Source organism: Narcine bancroftii, chromosome 1, assembly GCF_036971445.1.
Source record: "Narcine bancroftii isolate sNarBan1 chromosome 1, sNarBan1.hap1, whole genome shotgun sequence".
In the NCBI taxonomy this organism is placed as follows: Eukaryota; Metazoa; Chordata; class Chondrichthyes; order Torpediniformes; family Narcinidae; genus Narcine; species Narcine bancroftii.
Genome location: NC_091469.1, coordinates 68322318 through 68349439, shown reverse-complemented (window position 1 = coordinate 68349439; position 27122 = coordinate 68322318). Strand labels below are relative to the sequence as shown.

Sequence of the window (27122 nt, the reverse complement as noted above, 5' to 3'; positions counted from 1 at the left end):
CCCTGTAACCAGTCATGAAAATAGTGCAGCCACATTCTTGGAAGTTTGCCACTTTCATCCAATAAAACGAATTTCACATTTTTGAAGCTTTTGTGCAGGTGATATAGCAGATATTGGGCATTTGGGTAGTCTGTTTCTTGCTTTGTTACAATGTACATGTTGTAGAAAGAGAAGTATTTAAACTGTGCTGCAATAAAGTCATATTCTCGTGTGTCACGAGGCACAATGTCTGTAAGATCCAGTCCATCTCTAACCGTTGTAGTTCCATAGAGACTGATCCCAAGTAAACCCAAAAAGAGAAATATGACCACAATCTATGATAAAGAATAAAAAAGTCAGGTCAAGAAAACAGAGGAATCTGTGAAAAATCTAAGATTACACCTGGAAGTAACCCATATAAATTATATAATCAACACAAGTGATGATTGATTAAAAAAAATTACTGATTAGCAGGAATCGATTTATGATTTCATTTGCAGATTAGATATCTCTGCTCTTCTAACTTTTAAAGTCTGTGAATTAAAGAACATTTCCCTTCATTCTTTTCAAAATGAACTCTCATCAATCTTGAGATCTGTCAAATTTATTGCTCTGTCAATTGTTTGCAATACACATCACCATTAAGCATTTATTTCCCTCCTTTCCAACTCTTCATCCAAATACTGTGATTGGTTTGGATTGTGTGAACATTTTCTGTAAATGTGCCTCAAAGTAGTTGCAGTACCCAGATCATTTTGAATGGAATAAAAATTGTTCAGGTTTTTATGAGACAATTGCCCAAGCAGCAAAGATCAAAGATTCTTATTTCATCCTCCCAACTGTCTAAATACAATATTTTGCTGCCAGATTGTTTAAAACAATATTACAATAGCAAACAGAAGTAAACAAAGAGGTTTGACTCTAGTATTTACCTTTGTTGTTGGTTTTAGCAACAGCGGTGCATAGTGTTTTTCAGCAAAAGAAGAAAGAGTCCATTTAGCGCAGGGTGGATCGACACAGTTATTACTGGGGTCCGTAAACTGGGAGAGTAGATCCCGGGTTGAACTGACAGTATCTGGGCTCTGAGTGGCAAGTGAATCTTGTGTAGTTGGAGTGACTGGCTGAACGGAAATCTCAGAGCGAGGTTCTGCAGTTGTATAATACGCTTGGGTACGAGGATCATATTCTGTGCGCAACTGGACTGTAGACTGCATGGTAATTTGGGTCTCATGGGTAAAATTTTGATTAACATAAGGCGGTGGTGGTTGACGAGGATGGCCGTCATTTGTATCTCTAAAGGCTTGCGGATCAATCTGAATCACTCTGTTGGTACAAGGACTGAAAGAAGAGGAAAATTAATGTAGTGACATGCAATTATCACATTCACATCAACTCTCCTTTCGTTATTTACATATTTCCTTCTGAGTGGAATCCCAGGGATTACCAAACACACATCTACCAATTACATTGCTTTCTGGGTTTTCTTGATTGGTGCAATGGAAGAAATCAGGGACAAAATCCTACATTTAATTATGATTACCCTAACACTGAACAGTCAAGTGAGAGATTACTAATAGCAGAAGTGCAAATGAAAATAACCCTTTTTTCTTCAAGAAAAAAAAAAGGAGCTGGTTTAAAGTAGGGAAACACAAAATGAGTGCGTTCTGCAGGGCTTGCCAACTTTAACAGCAGGTTCTGATTACTATTTTTATAGTGCAGGTTCACGCCAATCAAGGTCATTGGTAGTGAGCGAGGTTGTAGGGAGAAGTTTTGAGCCAGGCAACAATGGATATTGGAGAATAACAGGTCACAGGTACAGATACACAAGGTAATCCAGTTAAGGAGAATGGGGTTAGAACAGAGAGAGTGGAAAACCTGAGGCCCAATCAGAAATAGCAGAACAAGATCAGAACTATCAGGATATCCCATCAAATGGTTTGGTGAACCAGGTAGAACAGATACAAGCAGGTATGTGGAAAAGCCTACAGTACCAAGAAAACCTAGCTGACCAAGGCCAAGTTTAAAATGATGCGCAAGTATGACACACAAATCCCCATTACAAATGTTTCAATTTCCTAGACACCTCATATGTACAATGCTTTGCAGTCTCCTACACCACCTGTTAAAATTAGAAATGGATGGATTGAGGCCAGGATGTGGAGTTTTACATTTTAATATTTTACTAGATCCTGAGTGACCCCCCCCCCCCCCAACATATGGATCAAAATATTCCTTTATAGTAAGAGAAATGTATTGAATAATGTGAAAATATTATGGTGAGGTAACCAAATGAAGTAGGAGGCATTCATTTTTATTGGAATAAAAAGGAACACAGCAATGTCAAAAATCAAACTCTTGGTCATCCACATCGACCATCTTCCTAGTATTAATAACTCTCCAGCATTCAAACTGAATGCTATGAATGCTTTGCTACTCCAAAATCAAAGCTGTTATTTAGAATTGCTGATTACAGGTGCTCTTCCTTTAATTTCATCTAGAAATCCTCTGTAATCTTTCCAAACAAGAATTTTGGATGATGGCAAAATGACAACATTTAAGTTTTTAAATATGAAAAGAATAAATGAGTTTTACTAATTCCCTACTGCAGACCATAACTTTCTGATTTATCTCTTACCTTTATCAGCAGCCAAAGATTTGTACTTTAAACAATTTGTGCTTCTAGTAAATTAGACAGTCAAAATTCACCATCAAAACTAATTTCCGTTTTCCTTAAAAAAAAGTATGGCAAAGCAGTTGGGTCTTTTATTTACATACTACAGAACCTTAGGAAACTTGGAAAATTAACTCTACAGGTGCTTCATACCTTGTAAAACAGCAGAGGATGTCAAGTCTCCTCTCCTCCCTGCGATAGAGGTCCATGCTGAGAATAGCAGGAAAGATGAGCAGGACCATAGCAAAATTAAATACCACAACAACAGCAGCCTGGAAAGTGAATTGAAAGGTAGATCATTGGAGACAAAACCGGCATAGTGATGCAAGTATTTGCACACACATGTATTACATCTGAAGTAAGCCACAACTTCAACAATTTTGAGTTCAGTCTATAAAAATTTAAGAACAAAAGGTTTACATTATCCTTTAAGGGCAATTTCCATAATTACAACTCAGATTAGAAAATTTGCAACCATTCATAAAAGACTTTGTATTTTTTTTCCAAGTACTGAAAACTATTTTATAATATAATTATAAAAATCATAATCAAAACTTTCTATTCTCCTTTATTATTTAGAAAATGGGGATGTATTGACTGTTTTTGAATAGAGTTATTTCCACACATCTATTTTTATTAAATGCAACTTATTTATCAACAACTACAAAAGACTGAAATCAAAATTTCATGTGCTAACGTGCTCTGCACCACAACTAAACAAGAACTGTGAAATGGCAGCATTTCAATGGTGTGTACAGCTACACCATCTCTACAGACCTGTCATAATTCTTCCCAGTTTATAGGGTATCTATAATAAACATCATGATCATATTTACAATTTATTCACCTTCATGACTTGCGCTTAAAACTGTGTTTCCTACTTTCCAGCTTTAATGCGAAATCAAGTATTCATGCTGTTTAAGCATTCTTAAAATATTTTATTTTATTTTGAGACAGTGTTTCTCTTTCTATATCATTATGCAGTCTAACCCTAACCCTATATACATTATACTACATATAGTATTAGTGATATCATTCTTTATCCAAATGAACATATCAACTTTGAAAGCAATAGGGGATGAAACTTCAAAACCAAATGAATTCATGTCTCTGTGGTTTCAAACACAACATCTATTCTCACTGATTTATAAGAATTTGAATAAATCAAACAACTCAAATATACATCATCAATAAGCTGTTCATAGAGAAACCAGTTATTTCATGCTAAGGTTAAAAAGAATGAAAGCCTGTGCATGAGATCCACAAAGAGAAGCCAGCATGACTGGTTGATGGGGCCCAGTCCAAGGTACAGGCTGTATATGCCAATCCCAGTAGACCACCCAGAGAGCATGGGGATACTGCATAGCCAGAGGTGATGAGTAGATGATGAGGCCTGTCATCCACAGTTCCCACCTTACTTCTGCCTGCTTGCAACTCTTTTAGATCCTCCTTTTGTTGTCCTTTTCAATACCCTGTTCTTAACTGCTGGAACAGCTTTTCTTCAGAGCGCAATTCTATTTGTCATACAATCAAGGCAGAGGTCTACAAAGGTTAAGGAATTGGGGAAGGGGGCTATGTAGGTCATTCACTGCACTTACTCAATCTGCCACAATTGTGCCAAAGATTTCACCACCATCAACCGCTTCCCCCACCCCCCATCCATCTCCACTTCAACATACTAAGGGTTTCCAATGAATGTTAAACATACTTTAAATGTGCATAAAATGTATTTAGGAATACTTGTTCTTTACAGGCCTGTGCATGTTCCACAGAATTACCAAGTTGGATCTGATTAACTTAAAATACACTACCATACTGTTTGTCAGCTGTGACACCATCGCCTGATCAAACATAGATTTGTTATACAAATCAAAAAAAAGAGAAAACTATACCAAACATTCCGAGAAAATTACTGTGGAAAAAAAAGGAAAGAAAAAAAACACTGACATGCAAGACTGGAAGCAGACTGCATTCGCAAGAACTAATCAGGAAACCATTTATTCTCTTTCAGCAACTGGATTGTTTTAAAAATAATGGGCCTCAAAAGATATGGATGCTTTGATAATGATCTCGCACGATCTTAAGAGGTCAAAGTCAACTCCAGAGAAATCAATGGGGAAATTACTATTCTTTATTAAAGAACAGGATTAAAAAAAAGGAAATCAAATTGAAAATGAGACAACGAGGCTTTCTGTTTAAGGTGCCATTCAGTGGTAATAAACATGTCTTTGCCAAGTCAATCAAATTAATCTGAATAGGTGGTTTGGGAATGCATATTAACATAATCAGCCTCAAACCGTGCATCTTGGCGCCTCACAGTTCGGCGGGCAGCAACCTCCTTTGAAGAAGACCGCAGAGCCCACCTCACTGACAAAAGGCAAAGGAGGAAAAACCCAACACCCAACCCCAACCAACCAATTTTCCCCTGCAACCGCTGCAACCGTGTCTGCCTGTCCCGCATCGGACTTGTCAGCCACAAACGAGCCTGCAGCTGACGTGGACATTTACCCCCTCCATAAATCTTCGTCCGCGAAGCCAAGCCAAAGAAAAGAAAGAAAATTAACATAATAATCCGAGTTAGGAGAAGCATTTGTTTCTGTTCAGTGTCTCATGACAGTCAATTTTATTAAATAATCTAGTTTTTGGGATATTGTCCCAGGTATCAAGGAAAATTACAACCCTTCACTTCTTTTGGGGAGGTTACAGATAAACGGTGTGAGAAATGGAGATGCAGGTTACAAAAAGCAAAAGTACTCTTCTGAAATAGTACAATTGATCTCCTCTGCAAATGTTAACTGACCTCATAAATTGTTTCCATGTTAAGATAAAACAATTGCGTGTCCAATAAGTAACATTAAAAATGTACAAGATCCTCCTGATGCCGACACATCCGCTAACTGTAGGATCTAACTTTGATGGTTCTGCCTTCGATTAAAAAAAGCTACGGGGAAAAAAAATAAGATCTTGCACATTTTTAGAACATGGATTTAAAAAAAAAATTATTGTGAATTAATTGGGCTCCTTACTCAATGATCCAGATACTTCATTGTGCGATAAATCTTCTGCAGACACCGAGAAGGAAGCTAACTTAAGTGTTTCAAAAGATAATATTAGACTACAAATTTAAAAGAATCCAATTTTACCTATGTGGCAATGAAAGCACAAAAATACACCCACAAAGATTAAAAATTAAAAATTTTTAAAGATTAAAGATTAAAAAGATTAAAAATGTACAAGATCCTCCTGATGCCGACACATCCGCTAACTGTAGGATCTAACTTTGATGATTCTGCCTTCGATTAAAAAAAAAGCTACGGGGAAAAAAAATAAGATCTTGCACATTTTTAGAACATGGATTTAAAAAAAAAAATTATTGTGAATTAATTGGGCTCCTTACTCAATGATCCAGATACTTCATTGTGAGATAAATCTTCTGCAGATACCGAGAAGGAAGCTAACTTAAAAGTGTTTCAAAAGATAATATTAGACTACAAATTTAAAAGAATCCAATTTTACCTATGTGGCAATGAAAGCACAAAAATACACCCACAAAGATTTCAGCCTCAATGTTTTTAGTTCCAGCAATCAAAGCATTGTTATTAAGTACTGACCACATTAAAATGGCAAAAAAGGACCACATTTTAATAACAATTGTGCAAATGTACGAATAATATATTTTTCCCTCGAACCAGAAGACCTACTACGGGAGGCTTCTGAGTAAAGGCTTTTCTGCTATTCCTCTGACAACTCATTAGCAATTTCATGCATTTCAGCTCCATATTTTCAACTGAAATGTAACTAGTAAGTGGTTTTATTCTTGCTACAGTGATAAACAAAGTGAAATTGACCCATAAGCAAATTTTTGCTGTGTTCCAATGGTTCTCAACCTTTTTCTTTCCACTCATATCTTCTTTGGCTTGGCTTCGCGGACGAAGATTTATGGAGGGGGTAAAATGTCCACGTCAGCTGCAGGCTCGTTTGTGTCTGACAAGTCCGATGCGGGACAGGCAGACACGGTTGCAGCGGTTGCAGGGGAAAATTGGTTGGTTGGGGTTGGGTTTTTCCTCCTTTGCCTTTTGTCAGTGAGGTGGGCTCTGCGGTCTTCTTCAAAGGAGGTTGCTGCTCGCCAAACTGGGAGGCGCCAAGATGCACGGTTTGAGGCGTTATCAGCCCACTGGCGGTGGTCAATGTGGCAGGCACCAAAAGATTTCTTTAGGCAGTCCTTGTACCTTTTCTTTGGTGCACCTCCGTCACGGTGGCCAGTGGAGAGCTCGCCATATAACACGATCTTGGGAAGGCGATGGTCCTCCATTCTGGAGGGATTGCTTAAGGTAGTATGCAGGTGGAAAGAAAACGGTTGAAAACCACTGTTTTAATCGTACCTAATTGACTCATTATGTGCATGGTTTCATAACTCCAAAGGAAATGGGCCAATGACAATTTTTCCCAAGCAAAATATTTCAGTAACAATTGGGTCTAGAGCAGTGATTCTCAACCTTCCCTTCCCACTCAAATACCACCTTAAGCAATCCCTTACTAATCACAGAAAACCCATGGCACAGACATAACTTAAAGTGGTATGTGAGTGGAAAGAAAAAGGTTGAGAGCCACTGCTTTATTCAGTCAGAATTCTTTTTGTATTCAATGAATACACTTTACTTTCAGGCAACACAACACTTCACTCACACATTGTGCACAGGTGATTTTTAACATAATGATTCTGAATTGTATTGTTTCACATACTTGTAAGGAAAATGCTCGTAGGGCAGGAATAGGTATTAAAGCAGCCATGAAAAAGGCAGTCACGTTGCTGATCGAGGTAAGGGCCACGCTTGCTCCAGTTCTCTTCAAACATTCTCCTGTTCGGTCCTGTGGGAGATCAGTGAAAGAATATCAAAACATGATTTAGGATGGTCATTCCCCCCATTAAACAGTAAATGCCAGAGAACACAATAAAAGCAACATTTTTTTCTGAAAACATGGATTAAGCTGGACTGTTTTGATAAGTAACAAATGAAGGCAGTTTAGATTACCTTCAGAAGCCAATGTTTTTCAAACACGATACTAATTACAATCACTTTTCCAATCTGAAACGTGCTAACAAAAAAAACTGAGGAATCAATCTAACTTGGGAGTTTTTAGGGCTGGGGCAGGTGCAAAGAAGAGGCAACAAAATGGAATAGAATTTTTTTTTAAACTATCGTTTTATTATGAAGCTGCAGAAGCACAAACCTGAAAAGGTACAGATGTTAATGCATCCTTTATTAAATCCTTTGTTGCATCCTTTATTAAAACCTTTGTTGCATCCTTTATTAAAACCTTTGTTGCATCCTTTATTAAAACCTTTGTTGCATCCTTTATTAAAACCTTTGTTGCATCCTTTATTAAAACCTTTGTTGCATCCTTTATTACATTTTAATGCTACTGGACTTGGTTGCATCCTTTATTAAATCCTTTGTTGCATCCTTTATTACATTTTAATGCTACTGGACTTGTTGCATCCTTTATCAAATACTTTGTTGCATCCTTTATTACATTTTAATGCTACTGGACTTGTTGCATCCTTTATTAGATACTTTGTTGCATCCTTTATTACATTTTAATGCTACAGGACTTGGTTGCATCCTTTATTAAATCCTTTGTTGCATCCTTTATTACATTTTAATGCTACTGGACTTGGTTGCATCCTTTATTAAATCCTTTGTAGCATCCTTTATTACATTTTAATGCTACTGGACTTGGTTGCATCCTTTAGTAAATCCTTTGTTGCATCCTTTATTACATTTTAATGCTGCTGGACTTGGTTGCATCCTTTATTAAATCCTTTGTTGCATCCTTTATTACATTTTAATGCTACTGGACTTGGTTGCATCCTTTATTAAATCCTTTGTTGCATCCTTTATTATTTTAATGCTACTGGACTTGGTTGCATCCTTTATTAAATCCTTTGTTGCATCCTTTATTACATTTTAATGCTACTGGACTTGGTTGCATCCTTTATTAAATCCTTTGTTGCATCCTTTATTACATTTTAATGCTACTGGACTTGGTTGCATCCTTTATTAAATCCTTTGTTGCATCCTTTATTACATTTTAATGCTACTGGACGTGTTGCATCCTTTATTAAATCCTTTGTTGCATCCTTGATTACATTTTAATGCTACTGGACGTGTTGCATCCTTTATTACATTTTAATGCTACAGGACGTGGTTGCATCCTTTATTAAATCCTTTGTTGCATCCTTGATTACATTTTAATGCTACTGGACGTGTTGCATCCTTTATTACATTTTAATGCTACAGGACTTGGTTGCATCCTTTATTAAATCCTTTGTTGCATCCTTTATTAAATCCTTTGTTGCATCCTTTATTAAATCCTTTGTTGCATCCTTTATTAAATCCTTTGTTGCATCCTTTATTAAATCCTTTGTTGCATCCTTTATTAAATCCTTTGTTGCATCCTTTATTAAATCCTTTGTTGCATCCTTTATTAAATCCTTTGTTGCATCCTTTATTACATTTTAATGCTACTGGACGTGTTGCATCCTTTATTACATTTTAATGCTACAGGACTTGGTTGCATCCTTTATTAAATCCTTTGTTGCATCCTTTATTACATTTTAAAGCTACTGGACTTGGTTGCATCCTTTATTAAATCCTTTGTTGCATCCTTTATTACATTTTAAAGCTACTGGACTTGGTTGCATCCTTTATTAAATCCTTTGTTGCATCCTTTATTACATTTTAATGCTACTGGACTTGTTGCTTCCTTTATTAAGTCCTTTGTTGCATCCTTTATTACATTTTAATGCTACTGGACTTGGTTGCTTCCTTTATTAAATCCTTTGTTGCATCCTTTATTACATTTTAATGCTACTGGACTTGGTTGCTTCCTTTATTAAATCCTTTGTTGCATCCTTTATTACATTTTAATGCTACTGGACTTGTTGCATCCTTTATTAAATCCTTTGTTGCATCCTTTATTACATTTTAATGCTACTGGACTTGGTTGCATCCTTTAGTAAATCCTTTGTTGCATCCTTTATTACATTTTAATGCTGCTGGACTTGGTTGCATCCTTTATTAAATCCTTTGTTGCATCCTTTATTACATTTTAATGCTACTGGACTTGGTTGCATCCTTTATTAAATCCTTTGTTGCATCCTTTATTATTTTAATGCTACTGGACTTGGTTGCATCCTTTATTAAATCCTTTGTTGCATCCTTTATTACATTTTAATGCTACTGGACTTGGTTGCATCCTTTATTAAATCCTTTGTTGCATCCTTTATTACATTTTAATGCTACTGGACTTGGTTGCATCCTTTATTAAATCCTTTGTTGCATCCTTTATTACATTTTAATGCTACTGGACTTGGTTGCATCCTTTATTAAATCCTTTGTTGCATCCTTTATTACATTTTAATGCTACTGGACTTGGTTGAATCCTTTATTAAATACTTTGTTGCATCCTTTATTACATTTTAATGCTACTGGACTTGGTTGCATCCTTTATTAAATCCTTTGTTGCATCCTTTATTACATTTTAATGCTACTGGACTTGGTTGCATCCTTTATTAAATCCTTTGTTGCATCTTTTATTACATTTTAATGCTACTAGACTTGGTTGCATCCTTTATTAAATCCTTTGTTGCATCCTTTATTACATTTTAATGCTACTGGACTTGGTTGCATCCTTTATTAAATCCTTTGTTGCATCCTTTATTACATTTTAATGCTACTGGACTTGGTTGCATCCTTTATTAAATCCTTTGTTGCATCCTTTATTACATTTTAATGCTACTGGACTTGGTTGAATCCTTTATTAAATACTTTGTTGCATCCTTTATTATTTTAATGCTACTGGACTTTGTTGCATCCTTTATTAAATCCTTTGTTGCATCCTTTATTACATTGTAATGCTACTGGACTTGTTGCATCCCTTATTAAATCCTTTGTTGCATCCTTTATTACATTTTAATGCTACTGGACTTGGTTGCATCCTTTATTAAATCCTTTGTTGCATCCTTTATTACATTTTAATGCTACTGGACTTGGTTGCATCCTTTATTAAATCCTTTGTTGCATCCTTTATTACATTTTAATGCTACTGGACGTGTTGCATCCTTTATTACATTTTAATGCTACAGGACTTGGTTGCATCCTTTATTAAATCCTTTGTTGCATCCTTTATTAAATCCTTTGTTGCATCCTTTATTAAATCCTTTGTTGCATCCTTTATTAAATCCTTTGTTGCATCCTTTATTAAATCCTTTGTTGCATCCTTTATTAAATCCTTTGTTGCATCCTTTATTAAATCCTTTGTTGCATCCTTTATTAAATCCTTTGTTGCATCCTTTATTAAATCCTTTGTTGCATCCTTTATTACATTTTAATGCTACTGGACGTGTTGCATCCTTTATTACATTTTAATGCTACAGGACTTGGTTGCATCCTTTATTAAATCCTTTGTTGCATCCTTTATTACATTTTAAAGCTACTGGACTTGGTTGCATCCTTTATTAAATCCTTTGTTGCATCCTTTATTACATTTTAAAGCTACTGGACTTGGTTGCATCCTTTATTAAATCCTTTGTTGCATCCTTTATTACATTTTAATGCTACTGGACTTGTTGCTTCCTTTATTAAGTCCTTTGTTGCATCCTTTATTACATTTTAATGCTACTGGACTTGGTTGCTTCCTTTATTAAATCCTTTGTTGCATCCTTTATTACATTTTAATGCTACTGGACTTGGTTGCTTCCTTTATTAAATCCTTTGTTGCATCCTTTATTACATTTTAATGCTACTGGACTTGTTGCATCCTTTATTAAATCCTTTGTTGCATCCTTTATTACATTTTAATGCTACTGGACGTGTTGCATCCTTTATTACATTTTAATGCTACAGGACTTGGTTGCATCCTTTATTAAATCCTTTGTTGCATCCTTGATTACATTTTAATGCTACAGGACTTGGTTGCATCCTTTATTAAATCCTTTGTTGCATCCTTTATTAAATCCTTTGTTGCATCCTTTATTAAATCCTTTGTTGCATCCTTTATTAAATCCTTTGTTGCATCCTTTATTAAATCCTTTGTTGCATCCTTTATTAAATCCTTTGTTGCATCCTTTATTAAATCCTTTGTTGCATCCTTTATTAAATCCTTTGTTGCATCCTTTATTAAATCCTTTGTTGCATCCTTTATTACATTTTAATGCTACTGGACGTGTTGCATCCTTTATTACATTTTAATGCTACAGGACTTGGTTGCATCCTTTATTAAATCCTTTGTTGCATCCTTTATTACATTTTAATGCTACTGGACGTGTTGCATCCTTTATTACATTTTAATGCTACAGGACTTGGTTGCATCCTTTATTAAATCCTTTGTTGCATCCTTTATTACATTTTAAAGCTACTGGACTTGGTTGCATCCTTTATTAAATCCTTTGTTGCATCCTTTATTACATTTTAAAGCTACTGGACTTGGTTGCATCCTTTATTAAATCCTTTGTTGCATCCTTTATTACATTTTAATGCTACTGGACTTGTTGCTTCCTTTATTAAGTCCTTTGTTGCATCCTTTATTACATTTTAATGCTACTGGACTTGGTTGCTTCCTTTATTAAATCCTTTGTTGCATCCTTTATTACATTTTAATGCTACTGGACTTGGTTGCTTCCTTTATTAAATCCTTTGTTGCATCCTTTATTACATTTTAATGCTACTGGACTTGTTGCATCCTTTATTAAATCCTTTGTTGCATCCTTTATTACATTTTAATGCTACTGGACTTTGTTGCATCCTTTATTAAATCCTTTGTTGCATCCTTTATTACATTTTAATGCTACTGGACTTTGTTGCATCCTTTATTAAATCCTTGGTTGCATCCTTTATTACATTTTAATGCTACTGGACTTTGTTGCATCCTTTATTAAATCCTTTGTTGCATCCTTTATTACATTTTAATGCTACTGGACTTTGTTGCATCCTTTATTAAATCCTTTGTTGCATCCTTTATTACATTTTAATGCTACTGGACTTGGTTGCATCCTTTATTAAATCCTTTGTTGCATCCTTTATTACATTTTAATGCTACTGGACTTGGTTGCATCCTTTATTAAATCCTTTGTTGCATCCTTTATTACATTTTAATGCTACTGGACTTGTTGCATCCTTTATTAAATCCTTTGTTGCATCCTTTATTACATTTTAATGCTACTGGACTTGTTGCATCCTTTATTAAATCCTTTGTTGCATCCTTTATTACATTTTAATGCTACTGGACTTTGTTGCATCCTTTATTAAATCCTTTGTTGCATCCTTTATTACATTTTAATGCTACTGGACTTGTTGCATCCTTTATTAAATCCTTTGTTGCATCCTTTATTACATTTTAATGCTACTGGACTTTGTTGCATCCTTTATTAAATCCTTTGTTGCATCCTTTATTATTTTAATGCTACTGGACTTTGTTGCATCCTTTATTAAATCCTTTGTTGCATCCTTTATTACATTTTAATGCTACTGGACTTGGTTGCATCCTTTATTAAATCCTTTGTTGCATCCTTTATTACATTTTAATGCTACTGGACTTGGTTGCATCCTTTATTAAATCCTTTGTTGCATCCTTTATTACATTTTAATGCTACTGGACTTGGTTGCATCCTTCATTAAATCCTTTGATGCATCCTTCATTACATTTTAATGCTACTGGACTTGGTTGCATCCTTTATTAAATCCTTTGTTGCATCCTTCATTACATTATAATGCTACTGGACTTGGTTGCATCCTTTATTAAATCCTTTGTTGCATCCTTTATTACATTTTAATGCTACTGGACTTGGTTGCATCCTTTATTAAATCCTTTGTTGCATCCTTTATTACATTTTAATGCTACTGGACTTGGTTGCATCCTTTATTAAATCCTTTGTTGCATCCTATATTACATTTTAATGCTACTGGACTTGGTTGCATCCTTTATTAAATCCTTTGTTGCATCCTTTATTACATTTTAATCCTACTGGACTTGGTTGCATCCTTTATTAAATCCTTTGTTGCATCCTTTATTACATTTTAATGCTACTGGACTTGGTTGCATCCTTTATTAAATACTTTGTTGCATCCTTTATTACATTTTAATGCTACTGGACTTGGTTGCATCCTTTATTAAATCCTTTGTTGCATCCTTTATTATTTTAATGCTACTGGACTTGTTGCATCCTTTATTAAATCCTTTGTTGCATCCTTTATTACATTTTAATGCTACTGGACTTGTTGCATCCTTTATTAAATCCTTTGTTGCATCCTTTATTACATTTTAATGCTACTGGACTTGTTGCATCCTTTATTAAATACTTTGTTGCATCCTTTATTACATTTTAATGCTACTGGACTTGTTGCATCCTTTATTAAATACTTTGTTGCATCCTTTATTACATTTTAATGCTACTGGACTTGGTTGCGTCCTTTATTAAATCCTTTGTTGCATCCTTTATTACATTTTAATGCTACTGGACTTGGTTGCATCCTTTATTAAATCCTTTGTTGCATCCTTTATTACATTTTAATGCTACTGGACTTGGTTGCATCCTTTATTAAATCCTTTGTTGCATCCTTTATTACATTTTAATGCTACTGGACTTGGTTGCATCCTTTATTAAATCCTTTGGTGCATCCTTTATTACATTTTAATGCTGCTGGACTTGGTTGCATCCTTTATTAAATCCTTTGTTGCATCCTTTATTACATTTTAATGCTACTGGACTTGGTTGCATCCTTTATCAAATCCTTTGTTGCATCCTTTATTACATTTTAATGCTACTGAACTTGGTTGCATCCTTTATTAAATCCTTTGTTGCATCCTTTATTACATTTTAATGCTACTGGACTTGGTTGCATCCTTTATTAAATACTTTGTTGCATCCTTAATTATTTTAATGCGACTGGACTTTGTTGCATCCTTTATTAAATCCTTTGTTGCATCCTTTATTACATTTTAATGCTACTGGACTTGGTTGCATCCTTTATTAAATCCTTTGTTGCATCCTTTATTATTTTAATGCTACTGGACTTGGTTGCTTCCTTTATTAAATCCTTTGTTGCATCCTTTATTACATTTTAATGCTACTGGACTTGGTTGCATACTTTATTAAATCCTTTGTTGCATCCTTTATTACATTTTAATGCTACTGGACTTGGTTGCATCCTTTATTAAATCCTTTGTTGCATCCTTTATTATTTTAATGCTACTGGACTTTGTTGCATCCTTTATTACATTTTAATGCTACTGGACTTTGTTGCATCCTTTGTTGCATCCTTTATTACATTTTAATGCTACTGGACTTTGTTGCATCCTTTATTAAATCCTTTGTTGCATCCTTTATTACATTTTAATGCTACTGGACTTGGTTGCATCCTTTATTAAATCCTTTGTTGCATCCTTTATTACATTTTAATGCTACTGGACTTGGTTGCATCCTTTATTAAATCCTTTGTTGCATCCTTTATTACATTTTAATGCTACTGGACTTGGTTGCATCCTTTATCAAATCCTTTGTTGCATCCTTTATTACATTTTAATGCTACTGGACTTGGTTGCACCCTTTATTAAATCCTTTGTTGCATCCTTTATTACATTTTAATGCTACTGGACTTGTTGCATCCTTTATTAAATCCTTTGTTGCATCCTTTATTACATTTTAATGCTACTGGACTTGTTGCATCCTTTATTAAATCCTTTGTTGCATCCTTTATTACATTTTATTGCTACTGGACTTGGTTGCATCCTTTATTAAATCCTTTGTTGCATCCTTTATTACATTTTAATGCTACTGGACTTGTTGCATCCTTTATTAAATACTTTGTTGCATCCTTTATTACATTTTAATGCTACTGGACTTGGTTGCATCCTTTATTAAATCCTTTGTTGCATCCTTTATTACATTTTAATGCTACTGGACTTGGTTGCATCCTTTATTAAATCCTTTGTTGCATCCTTTATTACATTTTAATGCTACTGGACTTGGTTGCATCCTTTATTAAATCCTTTGTTGCATCCTTTATTACATTTTAATGCTACTGGACTTGGTTGCATCCTTTATTAAATCCTTTGTTGCATCCTTTATTACATTTTAATGCTACTGGACTTGGTTGCATCCTTTATTAAATCCTTTGTTGCATCCTTTATTACATTTTAATGCTACTGGACTTGGTTGCATCCTTTATTAAATCCTTTGTTGCATCCTTTATTACATTTTAATGCTGCTGGACTTGGTTGCATCCTTTATTAAATCCTTTGTTGCATCCTTTATTACATTTTAATGCTACTGGACTTGGTTGCATCCTTTATTAAATCCTTTATTGCATCCTTTATTATTTTAATGCTACTGGACTTGGTTGCATCCTTTATTAAATCCTTTGTTGCATCCTTTATTACATTTTAATGCTACTGGACTTGGTTGCATCCTTTATTAAATCCTTTGTTGCATCCTTTATTACATTTTAATGCTACTGGACTTGGTTGCATCCTTTATTAAATCCTTTGTTGCATCCTTTATTACATTTTAATGCTACTGGACTTGGTTGCATCCTTTATTAAATCCTTTGTTGCATCCTTTATTACATTTTAATGCTACTGGACTTGGTTGAATCCTTTATTAAATACTTTGTTGCATCCTTTATTACATTTTAATGCTACTGGACTTGGTTGCATCCTTTATTAAATCCTTTGTTGCATCCTTTATTACATTTTAATGCTACTGGACTTGGTTGCATCCTTTATTAAATCCTTTGTTGCATCTTTTATTACATTTTAATGCTACTAGACTTGGTTGCATCCTTTATTAAATCCTTTGTTGCATCCTTTATTACATTTTAATGCTACTGGACTTGGTTGCATCCTTTATTAAATCCTTTGTTGCATCCTTTATTACATTTTAATGCTACTGGACTTGGTTGCATCCTTTATTAAATCCTTTGTTGCATCCTTTATTACATTTTAATGCTACTGGACTTGGTTGAATCCTTTATTAAATACTTTGTTGCATCCTTTATTATTTTAATGCTACTGGACTTTGTTGCATCCTTTATTAAATCCTTTGTTGCATCCTTTATTACATTTTAATGCTACTGGACTTGTTGCATCCCTTATTAAATCCTTTGTTGCATCCTTTATTACATTTTAATGCTACTGGACTTGGTTGCATCCTTTATTAAATCCTTTGTTGCATCCTTTATTACATTTTAATGCTACTGGACTTGGTTGCATCCTTTATTAAATCCTTTGTTGCATCCTTTATTACATTTTAATGCTACTGGACTTGGTTGCATCCTTTATTAAATCCTTTGTTGCATCCTTTATTACATTTTAATGCTACTGGACTTGGTTGCATCCTTTATTAAATCCTTTGTTGCATCCTTTATTACATTTTAATGCTACTGGACTTTGTTGCATCCTTTATTAAATCCTTTGTTGCATCCTTTATTACATTTTAATGCTACTGGACTTGGTTGCATCCTTTATTAAATCCTTTGTTGCATCCTTTATTACATTTTAATGCTACTGGACTTGGTTGCATCCTTTATTAAATCCTTTGTTGCATCCTTTTTTACATTTTAATGCTACTGGACTTGGTTGCATCCTTTATTAAATCCTTTGTTGCATCCTTTATTATTTTAATGCTACTGGACTTGGTTGCTTCCTTTATTAAATCCTTTGTTGCATCCTTTATTACATTTTAATGCTACTGGACTTGGTTGCATCCTTTATTAAATCCTTTGTTGCATCCTTTATTACATTTTAATGCTACTGGTCTTGGTTGCATCCTTTATTAAATCCTTTGTTGCTTCCTTAATTACATTTTAATGCTACTGGACTTGGTTGCATCCTTTATTAAATCCTTTGTTGCATCCTTTATTACATTTTAATGCTACTGGACTTGGTTGCATCCTTTATTAAATCCTTTGTTGCATCCTTTATTACATTTTAATGCTACTGGACTTGTTGCATCCTTTATTAAATCCTTTGTTGCATCCTTTATTACATTTTAATGCTACTGGACTTGGTTGCATCCTTTACTAAATCCTTTGTTGCATCCTTTATTACATTTTAATGCTACTGGACTTGGTTGCATCCTTTACTAAATCCTTTGTTGCATCCTTTATTACATTTTAATGCTACTGGACTTGGTTGCATCCTTTACTAAATCCTTTGTTGCATCCTTTATTACATTTTAATGCTACTGGACTTGTTGCATCCTTTATTAAATCCTTTGTTGCATCCTTTATTACATTTTAATGCTACTGGACTTGTTGCATCCTTTATTAAATCCTTTGTTGCATCCTTTATTACATTTTAATGCTACTGGACTTGTTGCATCCTTTATTAAATCCTTTGTTGCATCCTTTATTACATTTTAATGCTACTGGACTTGTTGCATCCCTTATTAAATCCTTTGTTGCATCCTTTATTACATTTTAATGCTACTGGACTTGGTTGCATCCTTTATTAAATCCTTTGTTGCATCCTTTATTACATTTTAATGCTACTGGACTTGGTTGCATCCTTTACTAAATCCTTTGTTGCATCCTTTATTACATTTTAATATTACTGGACTTGGTTGCATCCTTTACTAAATCCTTTGTTGCATCCTTTATTACATTTTAATGCTACTGGACTTGGTTGCATCCTTTATTAAATCCTTTGTTGCATCCTTTATTACATTTTAATGCTACTGGACTTGGTTGCATCCTTTATTAAATCCTTTGTTGCATCCTTTATTACATTTTAATGCTACTGGACTTGGTTGCATCCTTTATTAAATCCTTTGTTGCATCCTTTATTACATTTTAATGCTACTGGACTTGGTTGCATCCTTTATTAAATCCTTTGTTGCATCCTTTATTACATTTTAATCCTACTGGACTTGGTTGCATCCTTTATTAAATCCTTTGTTGCATCCTTTATTACATTTTAATGCTACAGGACTTGGTTGCATCCTTTATTAAATCCTTTGTTGCATCCTTTATTACATTTTAATGCTACTGGACTTGGTTGCATCCTTTACTAAATCCTTTGTTGCATCCTTTATTACATTTTAATATTACTGGACTTGGTTGCATCCTTTACTAAATCCTTTGTTGCATCCTTTATTACATTTTAATGCTACTGGACTTGGTTGCATCCTTTATTAAATCCTTTGTTGCATCCTTTATTACATTTTAATGCTACTGGACTTGGTTGCATCCTTTATTAAATCCTTTGTTGCATCCTTTATTACATTTTAATGCTACTGGACTTGTTGCATCCTTTATTAAATCCTTTGTTGCATCCTTTATTACATTTTAATGCTACTGGACTTGGTTGCATCCTTTACTAAATCCTTTGTTGCATCCTTTATTACATTTTAATGCTACTGGACTTGGTTGCATCCTTTACTAAATCCTTTGTTGTATCCTTTATTACATTTTAATGCTACTGGACTTGTTGCATCCTTTATTAAATCCTTTGTTGCATCCTTTATTACATTTTAATGCTACTGGTCTTGGTTGCATCCTTTATTAAATCCTTTGTTGCTTCCTTAATTACATTTTAATGCTACTGGACTTGGTTGCATCCTTTATTAAATCCTTTGTTGCATCCTTTATTACATTTTAATGCTACTGGACTTGGTTGCATCCTTTATTAAATCCTTTGTTGCATCCTTTATTACATTTTAATGCTACTGGACTTGTTGCATCCTTTATTAAATCCTTTGTTGCATCCTTTATTACATTTTAATGCTACTGGACTTGGTTGCATCCTTTACTAAATCCTTTGTTGCATCCTTTATTACATTTTAATGCTACTGGACTTGGTTGCATCCTTTACTAAATCCTTTGTTGCATCCTTTATTACATTTTAATGCTACTGGACTTGGTTGCATCCTTTACTAAATCCTTTGTTGCATCCTTTATTACATTTTAATGCTACTGGACTTGTTGCATCCTTTATTAAATCCTTTGTTGCATCCTTTATTACATTTTAATGCTACTGGACTTGTTGCATCCTTTATTAAATCCTTTGTTGCATCCTTTATTACATTTTAATGCTACTGGACTTGTTGCATCCTTTATTAAATCCTTTGTTGCATCCTTTATTACATTTTAATGCTACTGGACTTGTTGCATCCCTTATTAAATCCTTTGTTGCATCCTTTATTACATTTTAATGCTACTGGACTTGGTTGCATCCTTTATTAAATCCTTTGTTGCATCCTTTATTACATTTTAATGCTACTGGACTTGGTTGCATCCTTTACTAAATCCTTTGTTGCATCCTTTATTACATTTTAATATTACTGGACTTGGTTGCATCCTTTACTAAATCCTTTGTTGCATCCTTTATTACATTTTAATGCTACTGGACTTGGTTGCATCCTTTATTAAATCCTTTGTTGCATCCTTTATTACATTTTAATGCTACTGGACTTGGTTGCATCCTTTATTAAATCCTTTGTTGCATCCTTTATTACATTTTAATGCTACTGGACTTGGTTGCATCCTTTATTAAATCCTTTGTTGCATCCTTTATTACATTTTAATGCTACTGGACTTGGTTGCATCCTTTATTAAATCCTTTGTTGCATCCTTTATTACATTTTAATCCTACTGGACTTGGTTGCATCCTTTATTAAATCCTTTGTTGCATCCTTTATTACATTTTAATGCTACAGGACTTGGTTGCATCCTTTATTAAATCCTTTGTTGCATCCTTTATTACATTTTAATGCTACTGGACTTGGTTGCATCCTTTACTAAATCCTTTGTTGCATCCTTTATTACATTTTAATATTACTGGACTTGGTTGCATCCTTTACTAAATCCTTTGTTGCATCCTTTATTACATTTTAATGCTACTGGACTTGGTTGCATCCTTTATTAAATCCTTTGTTGCATCCTTTATTACATTTTAATGCTACTGGACTTGGTTGCATCCTTTATTAAATCCTTTGTTGCATCCTTTATTACATTTTAATGCTACTGGACTTGTTGCATCCTTTATTAAATCCTTTGTTGCATCCTTTATTACATTTTAATGCTACTGGACTTGGTTGCATCCTTTACTAAATCCTTTGTTGCATCCTTTATTACATTTTAATGCTACTGGACTTGGTTGCATCCTTTACTAAATCCTTTGTTGTATCCTTTATTACATTTTAATGCTACTGGACTTGTTGCATCCTTTATTAAATCCTTTGTTGCATCCTTTATTACATTTTAATGCTACTGGACTTGTTGCATCCTTTATTAAATCCTTTGTTGCATCCTTTATTACATTTTAATGCTACTGGACTTGTTGCATCCCTTATTAAATCCTTTGTTGCATCCTTTATTACATTTTAATGCTACTGGACTTGGTTGCATCCTTTATTAAATCCTTTGTTGCATCCTTTATTACATTTTAATGCTACTGGACTTGGTTGCATCCTTTACTAAATCCTTTGTTGCATCCTTTATTACATTTTAATATTACTGGACTTGGTTGCATCCTTTACTAAATCCTTTGTTGCATCCTTTATTACATTTTAATGCTACTGGACTTGGTTGCATCCTTTATTAAATCCTTTGTTGCATCCTTTATTACATTTTAATGCTACTGGACTTGGTTGCATCCTTTATTAAATCCTTTGTTGCATCCTTTATTACATTTTAATGCTACTGGACTTGGTTGCATCCTTTATTAAATCCTTTGTTGCATCCTTTATTACATTTTAATGCTACTGGACTTGGTTGCATCCTTTATTAAATCCTTTGTTGCATCCTTTATTACATTTTAATCCTACTGGACTTGGTTGCATCCTTTATTAAATCCTTTGTTGCATCCTTTATTACATTTTAATGCTACAGGACTTGGTTGCATCCTTTATTAAATCCTTTGTTGCATCCTTTATTACATTTTAATGCTACTGGACTTGGTTGCATCCTTTACTAAATCCTTTGTTGCATCCTTTATTACATTTTAATATTACTGGACTTGGTTGCATCCTTTACTAAATCCTTTGTTGCATCCTTTATTACATTTTAATGCTACTGGACTTGGTTGCATCCTTTATTAAATCCTTTGTTGCATCCTTTATTACATTTTAATGCTACTGGACTTGGTTGCATCCTTTATTAAATCCTTTGTTGCATCCTTTATTACATTTTAATGCTACTGGACTTGGTTGCATCCTTTATTAAATCCTTTGTTGCATCCTTTATTACATTTTAATCCTACTGGACTTGGTTGCATCCTTTATTAAATCCTTTGTTGCATCCTTTATTACATTTTAATGCTACTGGACTTGGTTGCATCCTTTATTAAATCCTTTGTTGCATCCTTTATTACATTTTAATGCTACTGGACTTGGTTGCATCCTTTATTAAATCCTTTGTTGCATCCTTTATTTCATTTTAATGCTACTGTACTTTGGATAGAAAATAACAAGTTGCAATAAATAACATTATTAAATTTCTCTAAAATTAGAAATAAAAGTAGATATTTCAAAATAATTATCAATTTCCCCATAAGTTCTTTATCTTACCTCAAATGGTATTCTTTTATTATGTCCTGTTTCACTGAATGCATGCGCCAAGAGAAAGACATCATCCACTCCAACACCAAGAGCAAGAAAAGGCAAAACCTGCAGAACAGAACACATCTGCAATAAAACTGATGTCACTAGTAAATTGAGAAAAAAAAAAAATCACAAAAATACTTTTATTGCATACTTTATTCCATGAACCACTTCCAATGCTTATAACTCTGCAAAATCCATTAGATCTCAGGAATCACAGTTCTGACTGGCTTGCTCTGCTGGCAGAAGTACTATAGAGCAAGTTGTATGTGTGCCCGAAATTCTCATCCCTTTCACATACTGCAGGGATAAAATCATCTGTGTAGACAGAGCACGCAACTAAGGCTGCCAGGGAGTATCGATGTAAAGTCCATCATGATTCAGCAGCAGATAGCCCAAAATAACTTTGCAATGTTATGTTGGAATCTTTTGATGGAGCAGAGATTCAAAATCTCCTGAACCATCAACCTCCAAAGAAATGTTTAAATTTAGTGAAAAGTGGCCAGTATAATGCTTGCTAATGACTTGATACAGTTCTGAAGCCCTCAATAGCTCATATCTAGTCTTTGGTTGGCTAGAGTTCTGCTGAAGCCTTCCTTATGGGCATGTGCTGGACAATGTCCAAAGGTGATGCAGGAACTCTCCTAAACACACCACAATGCATTGGGGCACAGGGGAGGGGGAATGTGGATTGATGACTTTCCCACAGCCTCCCATACCTGAAATATGGGACGGAATTTCAGACGCACCAGGTTCCACCCCATTTTCTGGCCTTCTGTCCGGAGATCCACTGGGGTTCCTTAATGTTTAAGTATTAAGAATCAGTACTTTGAGACATTTTTCTATGTTAAAGGTGCTACACAATTAAGATGTTGCTGCAGCAGTAGAAATTAAAACTCAAAAATATGCATGCAAGAGTGAGGATATTTATTTAATTGTTATTAAATCTCATTTACATCTTCCATGACAGACTGTACATTTATTGAGTTGTAAAGTTTAAGATGTGGAACACAAATTTTTGTGCTTGGATTTTAAAGGAACTTGTATACACAAAGGTTAAGCTTTGAGTCAATAATTAAACAGCCAGTGCTATATTGTTCAATAAACAATATGGAGTGAGACCAAAATGACCAAAGCAATCTCAATATAGTGACGCAAAACACTGCTGTCATAGTGATGACATAAATCGTACCCCTTGGTAACAGTACTTGAAAGCCAGCAGTTCAAGCAAATCTATGACAATACTCCTTGGTTTATTCCACTTGTAATCAAGACACTGGTATAAGGTCAAAAAAGAGTCACAGTCTACATAAGGGTTTCATTTGACTGCAGAGATGAAAATCAACTTGGTACAATTTTCTTTTGAGTAATGGGTTTTCTGCCATTTATTTGCATCTGATCCAGTGAGAGAGCTTCCATACCTTTTTCTAGCTGATCAGCCTCTCTAACCCAGCTAACCAGTGAAAGCTTGGTTTAATATTACAGCTGCTGAAAATAAGGGCAGATCATTTGGGAGTTAAAAAAGTCTGGATTCTGGCTCATTGAGACTGTCGCCTGGAGATCCAAGTTAATCAAGCATTAAAAAAAAAAAACTTTGTCCACTTGACATTCAAAATATCTAAACAGAAAACATGGCAATACAGCGTGCAGAAAAATGCGACTTTGTTACACTAATGACACAAATTATTTTCAAAACACAGGATCTTTAAAAAAAAAATTACAATTTTGAAATAGAGCCCAGATATGAAAATTAAAATGGCTTACAAATTCTGTTCAGGATAAGGTTTCACGAGAGTAAGCACTCTGAAGATTAGGGACCCAGTTCTGAAAGCAACCCATTTATTTCCCTTTCCTGAAAAAATATTCTTTCAGTGACTGTATTTTAACTTTCTCCAAGGAGTCGTTCAAGTAATCCAACTGTTGAGTGAAACATTGCAGTAAATGTGTGCTGCCGACATTATTGGGTCACATCTACCTCTTTATACTGGTGACATTTTCAAGAGTGCTTTAAAAGAAAAAAATGACATTGAAACCCCTAAAATTCAAAGGAGAAACATCTAATAAGTCAAACAGAAAAGTTACTGCACCATCAACAGCGATTAGAATTTGAAATACTCCAATAGGAGTTGAAATTGTTGAGTGAAAGGAAAGACTGGCCCATCTCTTGGTAAATTATTTATAAATTTTATCTCAAAAATAAGAATGATCTGCAGGACACCCCATGGAATAAATGACCTTCAATGGATATCACGGCACAGCATTAGTAAATATGACTGAAAGGGTCGTTTTCAAAAAAAAATTATATAATACCTGAGTTGTTGCAGCATTAAAGGAAATTCCAATCAAAGAGCAAAGGCCTAATCCTGCAGCCACTGACAGTGCAACCAACAAGACACCTGCCAGCCCAACAGCACCCTGGGATTTGGCACAGTCCCACCGTAGCATGGTTAAACAGGCATAGGCAAGCTGCAAGCAGAACAAGGGAGAAACAAACATTGAAATCATACTAATCTTTTTCCTGAATAAAAACTTACTTATATTCACCGTTGAATCAATCACCACTGTTAATTCATACATTTGTCATACTCAAACACACATGATTGCCACAAACTGTGATTATGCATGACCAAATGTTTAATAAGCAGACATTACTTTTGAGTGATAAGCAGGGCTATTACTTGCAATAGCTACACCTTGAGATGCACAGAATGACTTGCCATTAAAAGATAGCCACCAGCGACTCGTATAACACTGACACTGGAAAATGACTTGAGGATGTCCTCGAGGGTAGTAGTAGAGAATGAAAGAACCTTTTGGGTTGAATTCTGTGCAACACTTTGATGGACAACCTGCGATAAGAAAATGAAATACAAAAGAAACTTGAAAAGGAGTTTTTGATTTTAAGAAGCATGTTCCTTAAAAATTGTGTCCAAATTCAATAGTTTTCTCATAGCAAAGGATAAAAAGTTTTGAAAAAAATTCTTTAATGGCTAATTAATAGCTGCCACATTATCAATGCAATACTTTAAAAATATAGTCACCAGTTAAGTGAGAGGAAAAAAAATTAAATAAACTACTGCACATTTGTCACCTTAGTTTAACTGCATTCCTGATTTATAGACATTTAATGAACCTCGTATTCTGCTTGTATGCAAAACAATCTTTGTTTTTCTTTCGCAACCAATAGTAAAAGTCACAGCTTAGGCAATTCATCAAGTTCTTCTTCACTCAAACAAAAAGAAAATTCTTCAGAGCTCCTCATTCACGCTTCATTGGCTGGCCAGCACACAGGGTCACAGGCTGCTTTACAAAGGTCACTGCCCGGGAAACAAATGCCAGATGATGTCACATGACCCTACCAATGGGACTGCAGCTGTGAGAAGAATCTATGCCTAGCTAATGTTTTCCAGACACCTTTTTTTTAATAAACAGTGTAACAATCACAGTGGGCGACTGTTGCTCAGTTCAGTGTGGGCTTCGCTTTCATATTAAATGAATGTGAAGTTGCAAAAAATGTAATTGAAAATATGTTTGAAATATTAACACAATGTTTGTTTGTATTAAACTTGTGTTCTGAACAGGTAGTATTATGGACAAAAATTATACCGATGATTCTGAATCCCAACAGGTTTACCTCAAATCAGGCATTGCAAAGCATGGGCTTTAAAAAAAAACTCTGCAAGGAAAAAGAGACAGAAGCAGGCTTCACTGCAGGAAGCCACATCTGGAGGCTAAATTGACCATTTGACAGACACATCCTTCCTATTACACAACCTTACATGCAAGGTTTTTGAAACTGAAATGCATCTCATTTCCAACATACTATTTAAAAAGAAAAATACACAAAAGCTCAAATGGGATTTTGAACAAAGATTTGAATTCCTCAAATTTTAGTTTTAATTTTAGTTTTTTTTTTTAAAAAGTGAAATCAGATAATTTGGCTTATTAAAAGAAATTTATAGGCAACACTAACTTTCTATTATAAATTGCACTCAAATGAGTTATAACAGTAAATAATCCCCATACAGGCTCTCATTGCTCTATTTTACTCATCTTTTTTTAACCCAGTTATCTAGGCATATTTGTTCACGTACAATACACCGATAGTTGTCTAAGTGCATTTGAAAGCTACGCTATAATACAAGATACAGTATGTTTCCCCTTATCATAAGATCCTTTAACCAAACTTTTTTGTGGCGCTGACGTGACATCACAAGTTGAAAAAAATGTATCACCTGACTTGCCTATGTGGGGCTCTGACACTGTTGGTGCCATTTTGATAACATTGGAGCTCTTGTGGATTGTGGTAAGCAGAGATCATGTTTTTTGGTACAGGCATTTAATGCCTGAAAAGTCTACTTTTTTTTCGGTTGCTTAACCACTGATACAATTATTCTGGTGATGGTACTGAGCTGCGCAAACCCATTGTTCCATTAACTGAAAAAACACAATAACCGAAAACCATCGGATATGGGGAAAATGTACTGTACATGCCTGGCATAAAATACATCACCAACAGAGAACTTACTGGTGTGTATAAAAAAAAACTGAATGTTTCAGAAAATTTTCAGGCAGGTTTTCTCTATTATTAGAAAAATGTGCAAGCTCTACTCAAAATTAGGTTGTCAAAGGGCAGTTTGTACAAAAGAGGTGGGAAAAGTATAAATCTCTGATAAATAATTCAAAGTACCATATTTGATGGCATATAAAACCTACCTTTTCCCCCAAAAATGGCTCTAAAATATTACCCGGGTCTGATATGCGAAGCTGAAATTAGGGTGATCATGGTGAGTAACGCTGACAGTAATCATCGTGTGGCTTACTCGCATCACTGCCATCTATTGTTGGGGACTTGTAAGTGGGCTGTCGGGG

The 27122-nt window shown here is 34.4% G+C and overlaps 1 protein-coding gene across 4 annotated transcripts in view; it reads right to left on the bottom strand.

The window, feature by feature from the left end:
* The window catches only part of ptch1 (patched 1), a 108016-nt gene that overhangs the window by 37236 nt on the left and 43658 nt on the right, over nucleotides 1–27122 (bottom strand). For all 4 annotated transcript variants that reach the window (XM_069929376.1, XM_069929366.1, XM_069929392.1 and 1 more), the window contains 7 exons: nucleotides 24968–25099; nucleotides 24561–24716; nucleotides 22218–22316; nucleotides 7394–7519; nucleotides 2804–2922; nucleotides 912–1317; nucleotides 2–314 (listed from right to left, as the gene is read on the bottom strand). In XM_069929376.1, the coding sequence (XP_069785477.1) occupies nucleotides 2–314; nucleotides 912–1317; nucleotides 2804–2922; nucleotides 7394–7519; nucleotides 22218–22316; nucleotides 24561–24716; nucleotides 24968–25099 (1351 nt within the window). The remainder of the gene's footprint in view (nucleotide 1; nucleotides 315–911; nucleotides 1318–2803; nucleotides 2923–7393; nucleotides 7520–22217; nucleotides 22317–24560; nucleotides 24717–24967; nucleotides 25100–27122) is intronic.